This window comes from Phoenix dactylifera, unplaced genomic scaffold, assembly GCF_009389715.1.
Source record: "Phoenix dactylifera cultivar Barhee BC4 unplaced genomic scaffold, palm_55x_up_171113_PBpolish2nd_filt_p 000222F, whole genome shotgun sequence".
NCBI classification, from domain to species: domain Eukaryota; kingdom Viridiplantae; phylum Streptophyta; class Magnoliopsida; order Arecales; family Arecaceae; genus Phoenix; species Phoenix dactylifera.
This window is the reverse complement of record NW_024067730.1, coordinates 69652-84244: the sequence shown is the minus strand read 5'-3', so window position 1 is coordinate 84244 and position 14593 is coordinate 69652. Positions and strand designations below refer to the sequence as shown.

The 14593-nt window shown below is 38.0% G+C and overlaps 1 protein-coding gene across 1 annotated transcript in view; it reads left to right on the top strand.

Moving 5' to 3' along the window:
• LOC108510708 (putative disease resistance protein RGA3) overlaps positions 1-12162 on the top strand; it is a 29536-nt gene extending 17374 nt beyond the window's left edge. Inside the window, exon 2 of the mRNA XM_039117429.1 lies at positions 11402-12162. Within this exon, the coding sequence (XP_038973357.1) occupies positions 11402-11983 (582 nt within the window). The 3' untranslated portion in view covers positions 11984-12162. The remainder of the gene's footprint in view (positions 1-11401) is intronic.
• The last annotated feature ends 2431 nt before the right edge of the window (positions 12163-14593 follow it).

Here is a 14593-nt window from a genome sequence, read left to right as displayed (position 1 = left end):
GGTTGATTCAAATAGTTGCTCTAAACATATAGTGAATAATGTCTTCAATACAATCTCAGACATTTGGCATTATAGATTAGGACATCCTTTATCTACCAAATTGCATTTTCTGCAGAATGATATACCTAAAATAAATGTGCATCATATACATCAATGTGATGCTTCTCCTCTTGCAAAACAACATAGATTACCTTTCAATTTCAGTACAATAAAGTCTACATCTCCATTTGATTTGATATATTGTGACTTTTGGGGATCTTTTAATGTTCAACACTTGATGGTTCTAAATACTTTTTAACTATAGTTGATGACTATAGTAGATCTACATGGGTTTATTTGCTGAGGTCCAAAGCACAAACGCAGTCCACTATTATGTCATTTTTCACTCTAGTTGAAACTCAATTTAACCGCAAAATTAAGAGTGTTAGATCTGACAATGGTTCAGAGTTTAACCTCAGAGAATTCTTTCTTTTGAAAGGGATAATTCATCAGAAAACTTGTGTTGAAACTCTACAACAGAATGCAATTGTGGAAAGGAAACATCAACATTTGTTAAATATTGCTTGAGCTCTTAGATTTCAAGTAGGGTTACCTCTCATATTTTGGAGAGAATGCATTCTTACTACTACCTATCGTATAAATAGACTTCCGAGTCAATTACTTAAAGGTAAAACACCTTTTAAACTTCTATTTGTACAAAATCCAGACTACAACCATATTAGAACTTTTGGTTGTTTGTGCTTTGCCTCTTCATTAAACCGAGCTAAATCTAAATTTGATTCAAGAGCTCACAAGTGCATCTTTATTGGTTATCCTTATGCAATTAAGGGATGTAAGGTTTTTGATCTTGAAAACCATTCTGTGGTCATTAGTCATGACATTGTTTTTTTTAAGATGTGTTTTCTTTTAAATCTATTCATTTTGATGATACCGATACTTTTGTTTTCCCACATCTTATTCCTGAAGTAGTTTCTTCTTTTATCAATTATTCTTCTGTTGATTCCCATCCTAATGTTAACCATACAAAAAAGCTACAGAACAATCCATTTTTTCTTCTCCTATTCCTCCTCCTAGAAGGTCAACTAGGATACGAAAGAAACCTTCTTATCTTCAAAATTATCATTGTCAATTAGCCACCTCATCTTACAAGCCAGTCAATTCCAGTAGTATAGTTCCCTATAATTCAGGTAATCGTCATGATATTTCTCAATATCTTGGACATGACAAACTTTTCCCTTCTCATTTTGCCTACACACTCAGTCTTTCCAATATTGAGGAACCTACTTCTTTTGAACAAGCTGCTAAGAATCCTGATTGGTGTGAGGCTATGGCTAAAGAAATTCAAGCTTTAGAGGAGAACAACACATCGACTCTTACTTCTTTACCACCAGGGAAATATCTCATAGACTACAAATGGGTTTACAAAATAAAACTTAAATCGGATGGTACTGTGAAAAGATTGAATGCTCGTTTGTTTGCTAAAGGTTACACTCAAAAGGAAGGCTTTGATTACTTTGACACTTTCTCTTCAGTAGCTAAACTTACCTCTGTTAGAACTTTATTGGAAGTAGCTGCAGCTCAAAATTAGCATTTACAACAACTTGATGTTAATAATGCATTTTTACATGGTGACTTAAATGAAGAGATTTATATGAAAATGCCTCCTGGATTTGGCAGCAAAGAAGAGTCTTCATCATCACAAGTAGTTTGTAAGCTGAATAAATCATTTTATGGTTTGAAGCAAGCATCACGGCAATGGTTTGCTAAGTTCTCTGATTTCTTAATTCAGCAAGGTTTCAAGCAGTCTAAAGCAGATTACACATTGTTTACCAAATCAAAGGCTAATTCATTTATTGCTCTTTTAGTATATGTTGATGATATTATACTTGCTGGAAATGATTTAGAAGAAATCAATGCTCTCAAATCTACACTTGATCATCAATTTAAAATTAAAGATTTAGGGGTTTTGAAATATTTCTGGGCTTAGAAGTAGCTAGGTCTACAAAATAAATATCAATCTGTCAAAGAAAATTTACATTGCAAATACTTGAGGATGTTGGTTTCATTGGTGCAACACAAGCCAAAACCCTAATGGAACAAAACATGAAGCTTGATAGATCTTCTGGAGAATTGTTAAAAGATCCAATAGCATATAGACGATTAGTTGGCAGGTTACTTTATCTCACTATCACTAGACCTGACTTGTCATTGCTGTTCAAGCATTAAGTCAGTTTTTGGATCAACCAAGGCAGCCTCACTTGGATGCAGCGCACATTACTCTTAGATATATTAAAGGCACGCCAGTACAAGGGATTTTCTTTCCAGCCTTCAATGATCTTCATCTAAAAGTATTCTCAGATTCAGATTGGGCTAGTTGTCCAGATACAAGGAGGTCAATAACAGGGTTTTGTGCATTTTTGGAAATTCATTGGTGTCCTGAAAATCTAAGAAACAAAACACAGTATGAAGGTCATCAGCCGAAGCAGAATATATAGCAATGGCCTCAGTTACTTGTAAAATTCAATGGTTGTTATACTTACTTACAGATTTGGAAGTAAACATAATAGGCTAGCAATTTTATTTTGTAATAATCAGGCCGCTCTATATATTGCTGCCAGCCCAATTTTTCATGAAAGAACAAAGCACATAGAGTCGGACTGCCATCTTGTCAGAGACAAAATTCGAGAAGGAGTTATACATACTTTACATGTATCTTCTCAAAATCAGCTAGCTGACATTTTTACTAAAGCAGTTAGTGGTCCTTTGTTTCATTCATTACTATCCAAGATGAGTGTGCATAATATACACACTCCATCTTGAGGGGGAGCGTAAAAATAGCTGAAGCTCTTTCTCTCTCTAGCACAAATAGCAGTCATCCTTTCTCTCACTAGCATGCATAGAAACTCTGATACAAACAGTGGCTGACAAATGAAACCAAGAAATTTCTGTTATTTCTGTTAATGTGAGTAAGAGAATTAGTTAAAGATTAACAGTTGGATTAGTTGTTATAACAGTTTTCAGTTAGTTAAACTGTAATTAGTTATTACAGTTAATTAGTTACTGCTGCTCTATTTAAACAGAGCAAAGTACATGGAAGAGAATTGAATTGAATACCACTATGTTTCTTTACAAGCTCTTCTCCTTTCTTCTCCTGAACTTTCTCCCCTTCTCAATCTTCATTCCTTTCATCTTTAACATAGGATGCCACCCCCAACGAGCGCCACCCCTTGAAAACCGTCTTATTCCACTACTCTGTTTTTCTGGGCCAAGCGTTGCTGCTCATTCTCCGTCGGAAGCATCGCCGCTGCCGCCAACCCTTCGAACCGGCTACCCTCGGCTGAGATCCATCCTCTCCACCACTCGCCGGTAAGCCCCTTCCCTCTGCTCTTTGATTTCTAGCCGAACTAAACTATCTTTTCCTTGTTTTGAGCCAACCAAGAAGGCTCTCGGTCTTTCCCTTCTCACCAGCTACCACTGCTCCATAAGTCGCGCCACCGCGAGCTGCTGGCCGGGCCAGCGTCAGGCCATCGACCTTTCACCCTTCTTCCTTTCCTCCCTCTCTTCTTTCCTTTCCCTTCCTCCTTGTTTCTTAGCCATCAGGATGAAGAAAACTCTGTGAGCCGTGATAAGGGCCCTATTTATTGGGCTGTGTTCCTTGTGGGTTGAATCCATCCATCATGGGCCGAGTTGGGCCCTATTCATCTATTGGGGGCCACATTCATCTTGGGCCCTGTCCAATCAGATTGGGCCATCTATCCATTTGGGTCGTGTTGGGTCGTTTATCCATTTGGGCCGTGTTGGGTCGTTTATCCATTTGGGTCGTGTTGGGCCTTTTACACCTTTGAGCCTTGTTGGGCTATTTACTCATTTGGGCCATATTGAGTCGTTTATCCATTTGGGCCGTATTGGGTCGTTTACCCATTTGGGCCGTGTTGGGCCGTTTATCCATTTGGGCCAAGTTGGGCCATATGCATTTTGGGCCCTGTTCACCCATTGTGGGTCATATTCGTTTTGGGCCCTATCCAATTATTGCAGGTCATGATTATTTTGGGCCCTGTTCATCCACGTGGGTTGTGTTTATATTGGGTCGTGTTGGGCTCTGTTCAACTATTGTGGGTCATGATCATCTCGGGCCCTAATCATTCATTGTGGATACTAGTCCTTGACTTTTCTTTAATCGAGTGAATCTAGACCTCCCCTGATGGTTGACCTAGACCACATGGATTGAGCCCAAGACTAAGGATCAGACTCAGTCCAGACCTGAGCTAAGATTCTCTAGAATTATATGAAAAATAGAAATCAACATAAGGTAACAAAGCAAATCAGTCTGCTCTTCTCCATAGGAGAAAAGATTATGAGGCTTTTCTAGGTCTCTTCTAGGGGTGACAATTTACTCTACCCCATTGGGACCTAGTCTGACAAAATTCTAGTTGGGAAGATTTTGTCTAACTGCAACAGCTCCACAATAGTTGCAGATAATGATAAAACCCATCCAGTACTCGACTTGCATATGTGTGTGTGTTCACAAACCTTCTCCTCGAGGAAAAAAATGATTTATATGGAAAAAAAAATTGTAGCTTTCTTCAACCTAATCCATCCAACCCAATCGGTCTAACTCTACCTACCCTACTCTACCTCGCTTTGAGAAAGGTACGGAGTGGGTACGGATAATGGCCTATTCGATCCATTGCCATCCCTATTCTCTTCCATTTGTACTTTCTTCTTATACTTGAGAAACTCTTCTACTCAACTAAAATACCGAGAACCCATTTCAAGATTCCGAGCTACATTCAACAACCTCATTGTGAAGAAATGCGAGGGAATATAATAGTAGAGAAAAAAAGAAGAAACAAGATTTATAGCTTGGACAACATCCAAGGGAAGAGGAGAAATCTTCCTTATTGTCATAATTTACACTGCATCATCCATGGGTATTTATGGATCTAATAGTACACTTGATTAGGAAAGGAATAATATTCTCCAGAATTATATGAAAAATAGAAATCAACATAAAGTAACAAAACAAATCAGTCTGCTCTTCTCCATAGGAGGAAAGCTAGTACCGCAAATCAATCAAATCTTCTTGGTTTGTGGCAAATTGATCTTTTGAATATAGAAGGTTGAGGTAGCAAGTTATTTGCTAAATCCATCCAAGATTGGTAACCAATGTCCAAAATCTATTAAAGATTTCCATCACAATCTCCAAATATTCTTAACACTCACCCCATAAAGTTGGTGCGTAGTCACGCCCAACTTAGATGGGATTTGGTGAAAGCGAGCCGTATCCGCAGCCTCTGTGAAGATATTTGCTAGTTGATGTTCTCTCGAAATATACTTCTTTTGAGAAATAAACGAGCCCATTTTTGAATAAACTACTTCAATGCCAAAAGAATATTTCAACTTATCAAAATATTTGATATCAAACCTTTGCTGAAGATGACGTTCTATTTTTTCAATCCCTTCCTGATCATCACCTGGTTGCACTAATAATAAGGAAAAAATTTATGGGTTTCCGTAAGCAAAGCACCTATATATGATGCAATGCAGAATCTATCATCTAATTTTGCTAGTCCCCCCTTTCCCCACCATTACATCATTATCAATATGCCATTATCTAGCTTGAATCGCAGGTCTTTTCTCCCCGTCTTTGGTATCTTTGTAACGAGTGCAACGAACCTTCCCTATCCCAATTTTCATCTATGTAACAAATGATTAAAATCTTAATGGCTTACGCGTGCTAGAAATAAAGCATATGACCACACGGTCAAGTGAACCGAGTCATTGACGGAGCGTTCCATCCTTTACGTGGGACCCATATCATATAAAATTTTTTAAAAAAAAGAGAAAATTAGTGGTGCAACGTGGCCATTGTGAGCCTAATCCTTCAAAAGCCATTTCGGGCTTGGCGGGGACAGAGCGCTGCAAGACAAACGGCGGTAGAGGTCATATTTAAATTTATTTAGATATAAATAAAAATTTAAGACTAATATCTATTTTTATAAAAAAATAAATATGAATGGACAACTATTTGATCCATATTTAAATTTCAGATTTTATTTATAATCCTATTTAATTTTACATAAAAATTATTAACTTTTAAGAAGAATATATAACCACATTAACAAGCTATTTATTTGATTTATTATCCACTTAGTAATATCTTTGATTCTGTAGTCATAAGGTTTAATTATTCAACTTATATCTGTATATTTTCATACTTTCAATAACTAATTTGTATCCGTATCCGTTTAAAACAAATATAGATATAAATTTTTTCATCTGACTAGTGTCCATATTTATATTTGTATTTATCAGACTAAATAAATATAAATATGGATATGGATATACTGGTATCCGAATCGTATCCAATCCTGTTTCAGCCCTAGATAGCGAAAAACATAAGGGAAAAGGGAAAAGCCAATGATAAAAAGTGGGAAAAAAATATCTAGAGTCACGACACGTTTGATACTTTTTTTTTCTATTTTTATAACTAAGTAAATAGAACCTTCCTCTAATTTTCATCTTTATAACAAGTGCATTGAAAATTCCTATTTCCAATTTGGCTTCTTCAATCTGCTAATGATGCCCAAGTCCGGAAAAGATAAAGCACACATGTTCTGTCTTCTCTAGATTTGCCTAACAATGCCTAAATTCAACAAACTAAGATAGCATAAGATGGTTTGTGCATGCTTAAATCAAGCATATGACCACACAGTCAAGTCAGCCCAATCCATTAGACCTAGGATCACGATTTACAGCACAGGTTAATGTGCAGTGCTCTAGGTCGCCATCAAAAAAAGGACAGCTATTAAAAACAATACACCATGTATGGTATGTATGGTATGTAAAGCTATCTTGTTTGATAGTCGTTCTTTTTCTGGTGGCAACCATCAAGGAAGATCATTTCTTGCTTTAAGTTGCCGACATTACTTGCTTTCCACTATGCGAATAAATGTTTTGGGCTTTGAAGTAGTGAAGGAGTTACACGAGGAAGATCATTTCTTTGCAAAGGTACGGGAAGAATGCCCGAAGGGTCCTTACCAAAGCTTTTTCTTACAAAATAGCTCTCTCTTCAAGGGAAACTATTTATGTGTTCCGAACTGTTCGTTGACGAATTTTATTATCAGTGAAGCTCATGGTCCTGGACTTGCTGATCACTTTGAAAAAGATACAAAGCTTGCTCTTATCAAGGAAAAATTTTATTGGCCAAACATGGAGCAAGATGTTATACAGCACTTGGAGGGATGTCGAACTTGTCACATTGCCAAAAGTCATGGCCAGAATATGGGGTTGTACACACCACTTCTAGTTCCTGATTCACCATGGAAAGATGTTAGCATTGATTTTGTTGTGGGTTTGCCAAAGACTCAAAGGAACAAAGACTGGTTGTTGACTGCTACTCCAAAATGGCGCATGTCGTTCCTTGTAGTAAAACTCTTGATGCTTCTCATGTGGCTGATCTTTACTTTCAAGAGGTTGTCAAGCTTCATAGCATTCCAAAGACAATCACTTCCGATCGAGACACCAAGCTCATGAGTCATTTTTGGCGCACCCTTTGGCGGAAGCTTGGATCTAATCTTCAATTTAATTCAACTTGCCATCCCCAAACGGATGGCCAAACAGAAGTTTTGTGGGGAATATTCGACAATGGGATCTCTTGCTAGCACAGGCCGAGTTTGCTTACAATTGGTCTACTAATCAAACTACTGGTTGTAGTCTATTTGAGGTTGTTTATGGACAAAATCCCATCAGTCCTTTGGATTTGGCGCCACTCCCTACTACTCAACAGTTTAGTGGAGATGAAGAAGAGAGGGTGAAGTTTATTACCAAGTTGCATGAATAGGTTCGAGATCGTATTTTCAAGCAAACTGAGAAATATAAAAAATGCCAGTAGCTTTTAAAGAAGGTGATTTGATTTGGATTCATCTACAAAAGGAACGATTTTCTAGTGGGCGCCATGCTAAGCTCGTGCCTAGAGACAATGGTCCTTTCAAAGTGATTCAACGCATTGGAAAAAATGCATACAAGATCGAGCTCCCAAGTAACTATGGTATATCCACAACTTTCAATGTTTCTGATCTTTCGCCCTACTCTGATGAAGAAGGATAGAAAGACTCGAGGTCGAGTCTTTTCCAACCAGGGAAACATGACACAGCAGTGTTCGAGAATCTGTCCATTGAGCCCAATGAATCCCAAGACCAGCCCACTATCTAGTCTAATGACCAGATCATTTTTGAATTGAATTTTAGGAAGATTCTAGATGAATTAGCTAGCAAGCAATGTCTCATTGGAAATCTCTATCTCTAGTTTCCAACGCATTAAACGGTGTGCAATTTGGAGTTTCCTAGAGAAACTTATGGTGATTTTACTGATATGGAAATTCATGTTTTCATTTACTCTATCTTTTCAAAAATTAGGTGCATTAATCATATTTAATAGTTGTTGGGAAGTAGAAAACTTTAATTACCCATGAATAACTAGGCGCATTAATCTTATTTAATAGTTGTTAGAAAGTAGTGAGCTTTAATTACTCATGCTTGGAGGGTTGTTCCAAGTTTTCCTATTTAAACCCTTTCATTTTAATGGAATGGGTAGATTTGAGTTAATTATCAAATTAAGCCTTTGGCTTGTGAAGAAGAGCTTATTCTTAAAACTCTTATCTTTCGGTAGTTTCCGATAGGTGGCGAGTTCTTGCTTTGCATCCGTTGTGAGTTTTTTTTTGGGTGGCGATTTCTATATTCCATCGGCATTCATGTTCGGATGGTGAGCTCATTTTTTCTTTGGGTGGTGAATGTATCCCATAAGAGTCCTTTTTCTTTATCCTTTTATTTACTATTCCTGTCTGGTATTATTCCAGTATCATAGTTGCTCGGTGTTATTCCTACCTAATCACTTTGTTGTCCGGTATCACAAAGTCTTCCTTAGGGAAATTTTATTTATTCTCTTCATTAATCTGCCAAAAGGTTCCCAATTCCATTTCAAGTGGTTAGAACGATAAGTGCATGGACCCCATTGTGTGATTGTGGTAGATTGTTAGATTATCAGATAGTTGATTTTATCCTAATTTGATAAAATTTTAGTATGTTGCTTTTGCGGCCTATAAATTAATGGGTTTGGATCTTTCAAAAATCTTATTCATTGGGTATTTCAAATATCCATAATTGGTGAGATCTACCTTTTATTTTGATATTTTTTTTAAATCAGCTTTATTGGTGATCAATTTATTATTATGAAAGCCAAGATTCAATATTGATAATATTTGTATAGCCTCTAATTGAACTAAAGAAGATTCATTATAATCATTATAATCACAATATTTCAAATGGTGAACATTTTTTATTGGACTAGGTCCTATAATTTTTCTTTCGCATTGAAGAATTTTTCATGTAAAAATTATGTCTTTTGTTTGTGGATTATTTGATTATTTTATTTAATAAATATTTATAAATTGAAGAAATTATTGTTGTTTATTATAATAATATTTTATTTAATTACATAAAGAAGGGAAAAGAATTTATGAGTAATTTTATGACGACGTTGTTTCTCTGGTTCGTTTTTTTTCAGCAAAGTGCAAGTTGTGTGACTTCCGACCAAACCTATAATTCAAAGTCTTGCGGGGAACTCTAGTTTATTCTCTTCTTTAATCCGCCGAAAGTCGTCATTCCATGTAAAGCGGTCAGAAGGACACGCTCATGGACCCCTGACTCATTGGGAAAGGCTATCAATAATACTGGAAGTAGGTGGATCTATTTCGCAGAAGGTTCACTGCAACTTCCCTTTCCATAGATGTGCTGATGGTGCTCAGAATCTAGAGTTTGATCAGGCAATCAGAACGACAGAAGCACGTAGAAGAGCATTGAGGAAGATCACTACCTTGTTGTTGTGGACGAAGGAGCAATGGCAGAGGTGGTCGCTTCCAGTCTCCTGAGGTTGGTGTTTGACAAGCTGGGCAACAAAATCCTCAAGGAGTTTGGGCTGTCGATGGGTGTCGACAAGGAATTGAAAAAGCTGGAGAGTACTCTATCGACAATCCATGACGTGCTTGAGGATGCCGAGGCAAGGCAGGTGAAGGAGAAAGCTCTCAGAGGATGGCTGAGAAAGCTCAAAGATGTGGCTTACGACGTCGACGATGTGTTGGATGAGGCTGCGGCCAAAGCTGCGAAACGAAGATCAGAGAACAAAGGCCCCATGACTGAAAAGGTGCGTCAATTGTCTTCAATCCCAAACTCATTTCTGTTTCAGTCTAAGATAGCTCGTAAGATAAAGAAGATTACAGAGAGATTAGAAGAAATAGCAGGGGAGAGGACCAAGTTTCATCTACAAGAGCGAGTTGCTGAAAACATTAGGACCGAGACTGCAGTCAGAGAAGAGAGACTGGTTCTTTGATTGATGAATCACAAGTTTATGGCAGAGAGGAAGATAAGGAAAAGATAACAGATTTCTTGATTGACATGTCTGATGGAAGTGACCTTGGCGTGATAACTATTGTTGGGTTGGGAGGGCTCGGTAAGACGACCGTTGCCCAATTAGTCTATAATGATCAGAGGGTGCGCGAGCATTTTGAACAAATGATATGGGTTTGTGTGTCCGATGATTTTGATATTAAAAGGCTTACTAGATCCATCATAGAAACTGTAAGCGGGAGCGAATTTAGTCTCACAGAAATGGATTTGGTGCAGCATAAGCTCAGAAAGTTGATCGAGGACAAGAGATTTTTACTCGTGTTGGATGATGTTTGGAGTGAGAATTATGAAAAATGGGACAGGCTGAGAACTCTGTTGATTGGTAGTGGTAGGGGAAGTAAAGTTATAGTGACTACACGTAGTGAACGAGTTGCTTCTATCATGGGAACAGTCGCGCCGCACTTTTTATCAGTTCTATCCGAGGATGATTGCTGGCTATTATTTGAAAAGAGGGCATTTGGATTGGGGGCTCTGAGAAGACCCCAAATTTGGTGGCCATTGGAAAGGAGATTGTGAAAAAATGTGGAGGTGTTCCATTAGCAGCAAAGGCTTTAGGAAGTTTGGTGCGTTTTAGGAGAGGAGAAAGTCAGTGGTTGGCCATCAAGGAGAGTGAAATTTGGAACTTACCAAATGATGAAAATGAAATCTTACCTGCTTTGATGCTGAGCTACAATCACCTGCCATCACATCTGAAACAATGCTTTGCATATTGTTCAATATTTCCTAGAGGTGAAGAAATAAGAAGCAGGGAATTGGCCCAGTTATGGACAGCAGAAGGCTTTGTGCAATCATCTAATGGAAGTACATACTTGGAAGATGTGGGTTTGCAGTGCGTTGATGAGTTGCTATCGAGATTGCTCTTCCAGAGTGGTCAGAAAGATACAGATGGTGTGGTAAGGCAGGTTAAGATCACAACAGTGATGACAACAGATCTTAAGGTCCTCCAACTGATGCTTCCTGCTGTCAGGTGTTTAGGCTCAGAGTTCTATGGTGGTGAAGCAGCATTCCCCGCATTGGAGGAGTTGGCACTGGAGATCATGTCAGACTTGGAGGAATGGCCTGCAGTAGGAGGTGGAGAATTCCTTCCCCGTCTCTCTAAACTGTGCATAGTTGAATGCCCAAAGCTGAGAGCACTGCCATCGGCTTTTCCTTCTGTTAGAGAACTGGAGATGGATGTAGATGATGAGCTTCTTCTATCTTCCTTCCAGAGTGGTGCATTTCCAAATCTGAAGCATTTGGAACTTCAAAACTGCGTTGATGATGATGAGAACCATGGCGACGTTGACAATAATGATGGTGGTGATGATCACAACAGTGATGATGATCACAACAATGATGACAACAACTACCCACCATTCATTCCGAAAGTGCTCGCTGACCGAATGAGCTCCCTCAAAAGTTGGTCAATGCGTACAAAGTCCAAGCCTGTTGCTCCTGGTTCCTCTACAATGTCTATGTCGGGCATGGCCATGGTGAAAGTAACTGCTGGCGAGGGAACAGGATTTATTCCCCTTTTCTGAGTTTAACCAAAGCATTGGGCTGCTGTCTGCACGGCTCCTCCAAACTGCTGCATTTCGAGGTCATTTCACTACATCAAACTTAGAACTTAGTTCCCACAGATGAGAAAAGGTGCTGATGTTTCTGTTGGTTATTAAACTTGTTTTTTAATATTAGTAACTTATAGTTTGATTTTCTATAATTGCATATTAGTATGGTGAGGAGTTATATGTCTTTTGGATTTTTAGTCATGTGGGAGTTACATATCTTTTGGGTTTTTAGTCATGTGAGAGTTACATGGAGTTATAAGGGATTTATTTAGAGGGAGTTATTTGAGATTTATTTGGGGTTATGAATAGTGTAATGACCAATTCAATTAGGAAGGCTACAAGAGCATCTAATGATGCCTATAAATATCCATGTACTCTATTTGTTTTTTTGAAATAAGTGGAATACAAGTTATTCATGTGTGCCTAAAATCCTCTCCACTTTTCTTCCATAGAATAATTTGTGAGTTTGAATCCTCTTGATTTCCAACAAAGTGGTATCAAAGCCCAGACTTTTCTTGTGAGAAAGAGTGATGGCAAATGGAATGCTTCCGTTTCTAATGCCGCGATTCACCAAGGATAATTATGAAAATTGATCTATCCGTATGAAGGCAATCTTGGGATCTCAAGATTTGTGGAAGATCGTTGACAAAGGCTACACAAAATCGGAGAATGAAGATTCCTTGGCTCCAACTCAAAAGGAGTCCTTACAAGCCACAAGAAGAAGGATCGGAAGGCCATCATGATCATGCATCAATGTTTGGATGATGGCATGCTACAACGAGTTGCTAATGCAACTTCTTCGAAGCAAACTTGGGAGATTCTCCAAAACTCCTATCAAGGACTTGACAAAGTCAAGAAGATTTGTCTTCAATCTTTGCGTGGTGAATTTGAAGTCTTATATATGAAAGAATCCGAACAATCTTGGATTACTCTTCAAAGGTGTTGACCGTCGTAAATCAACTAAGAAGGTACGGCAAAAATATGAGCGATACGAGGCTTATTGAAAAAAATCCTTCGTTCGTTGGATCCCAAGTTCAATTTTATTGTTGTAGCCATTGAAGAGTCCAAAGATCTAGACTCCATGACACCCGATCAACTCATGGGGTCACTACAAGCTCATGAAGAGAAGGTTGTCAAGAAGCAAGAGACTTTAGAGCAAATGTTACAAACAAAAGTCTCTTTGAAAGAAAAAGAAGATCGTAGTTGGAAAGGCGAAAGATGTCGTGGACATGGTAGAGGAAGAGGTGGTCGTGGATCATCCAACAAAGAAGAAAATAAGCAAGAATGGTATCAATCAAGAGGACGTGGAAGAGGAAACAATTCGAGATCAAATGGAGGGGAGGTATGAATAATCTCGAATTCGCTGCTATAATTGTCAAAAATATGGTCATTTTGCTTCGGGGTGTAGAAGTCCTTCTCAAAATTCCGAAGAAGAAGCTAACTATGTTGAAAATGAAGAGACCGAGCAAACTTTGTTGTTGGCATGCAAAGGAGAAGAAAATGGAGATCATGATATATGGTATCTTGACAATGCGGCTAGCAACCACATGTGCGGTGACAAAAGCTAATTTGTGAAGTTGGATGAAATTGCAAGCGGTAATGTAGTTTTTGGAGATTCTTTCAACGTATCGATCAAGAAAAAAGGTACAATTTTGATTCGCTTGAAAAATGATGATCATCAATTTATTGCTAATGTTTTCTATGTCCCAAGCATGCAAAATAATATTTTGAGCTTAGGACAACTCTTAGAGAAAGGCTATGATATTCAAATGAAAAATCTTAGTCTTTCGATAAGAGATCAAAAGGAAAGTTTGGTGGCCAAAGTTAAAATGACAAAAAATCGCATGTTTTTGTTCAACCTTCAAACCGATGTTGCTAAATGCTTGAAGGCTTGTGTTGAAGATCTAAATTGGCTTTGGCACTTGAGGCTTGGGCACTTGAATTTTGATGGGCTAGAATTATTGGCCAAGAAGGATATGGTGAATGGGTTGCCCTTTATTGACCACCCAAATCAACTTTGTGAAGGATGTCTCTTTGGCAAGCAATCAAGAAAAAGCTTTCCAAAAGAAGCTAGCACAAGAGTAATGAAACCACTACAACTTGTTCATTTGGATGTTTGTGGTCCATTCAATCCACCATCTTTTGGTAAGAACAATACTTTCTCTTATTTATTGATGACTTTAGCCGAAAAACTTGGGTGTATTTTCTTAAAGAAAAATCAGAGATGTTTGAAGCATTTAAAAGATTCAAGCACTTGTTGAGAAACAAATTGTTTTTGATATAAAGGTTATACGATCCAATAGAGGAGATGAGTTCACATCAAATGCTTTCAAAAAAAATTTGTGAAGAAAATGAAATTCACCATCCTTTAATGCTTCCAAGATCCCTGCAACAAAATGGGGTTGCGGAGAGAAAAAATAGAACCATCCTTAATATGGTTCGGAGTATATTAAAAAGCAAGAATATGCCCAGAGATTTTTGGGCTGAAGCTGTTAATTGTGCAGTGTACTTAGTTGTACAATCCAAGAAGTCACAAGATCATCACTAGTTGAGATGTTGAATTTGACGAAGCAAGTTCATGGG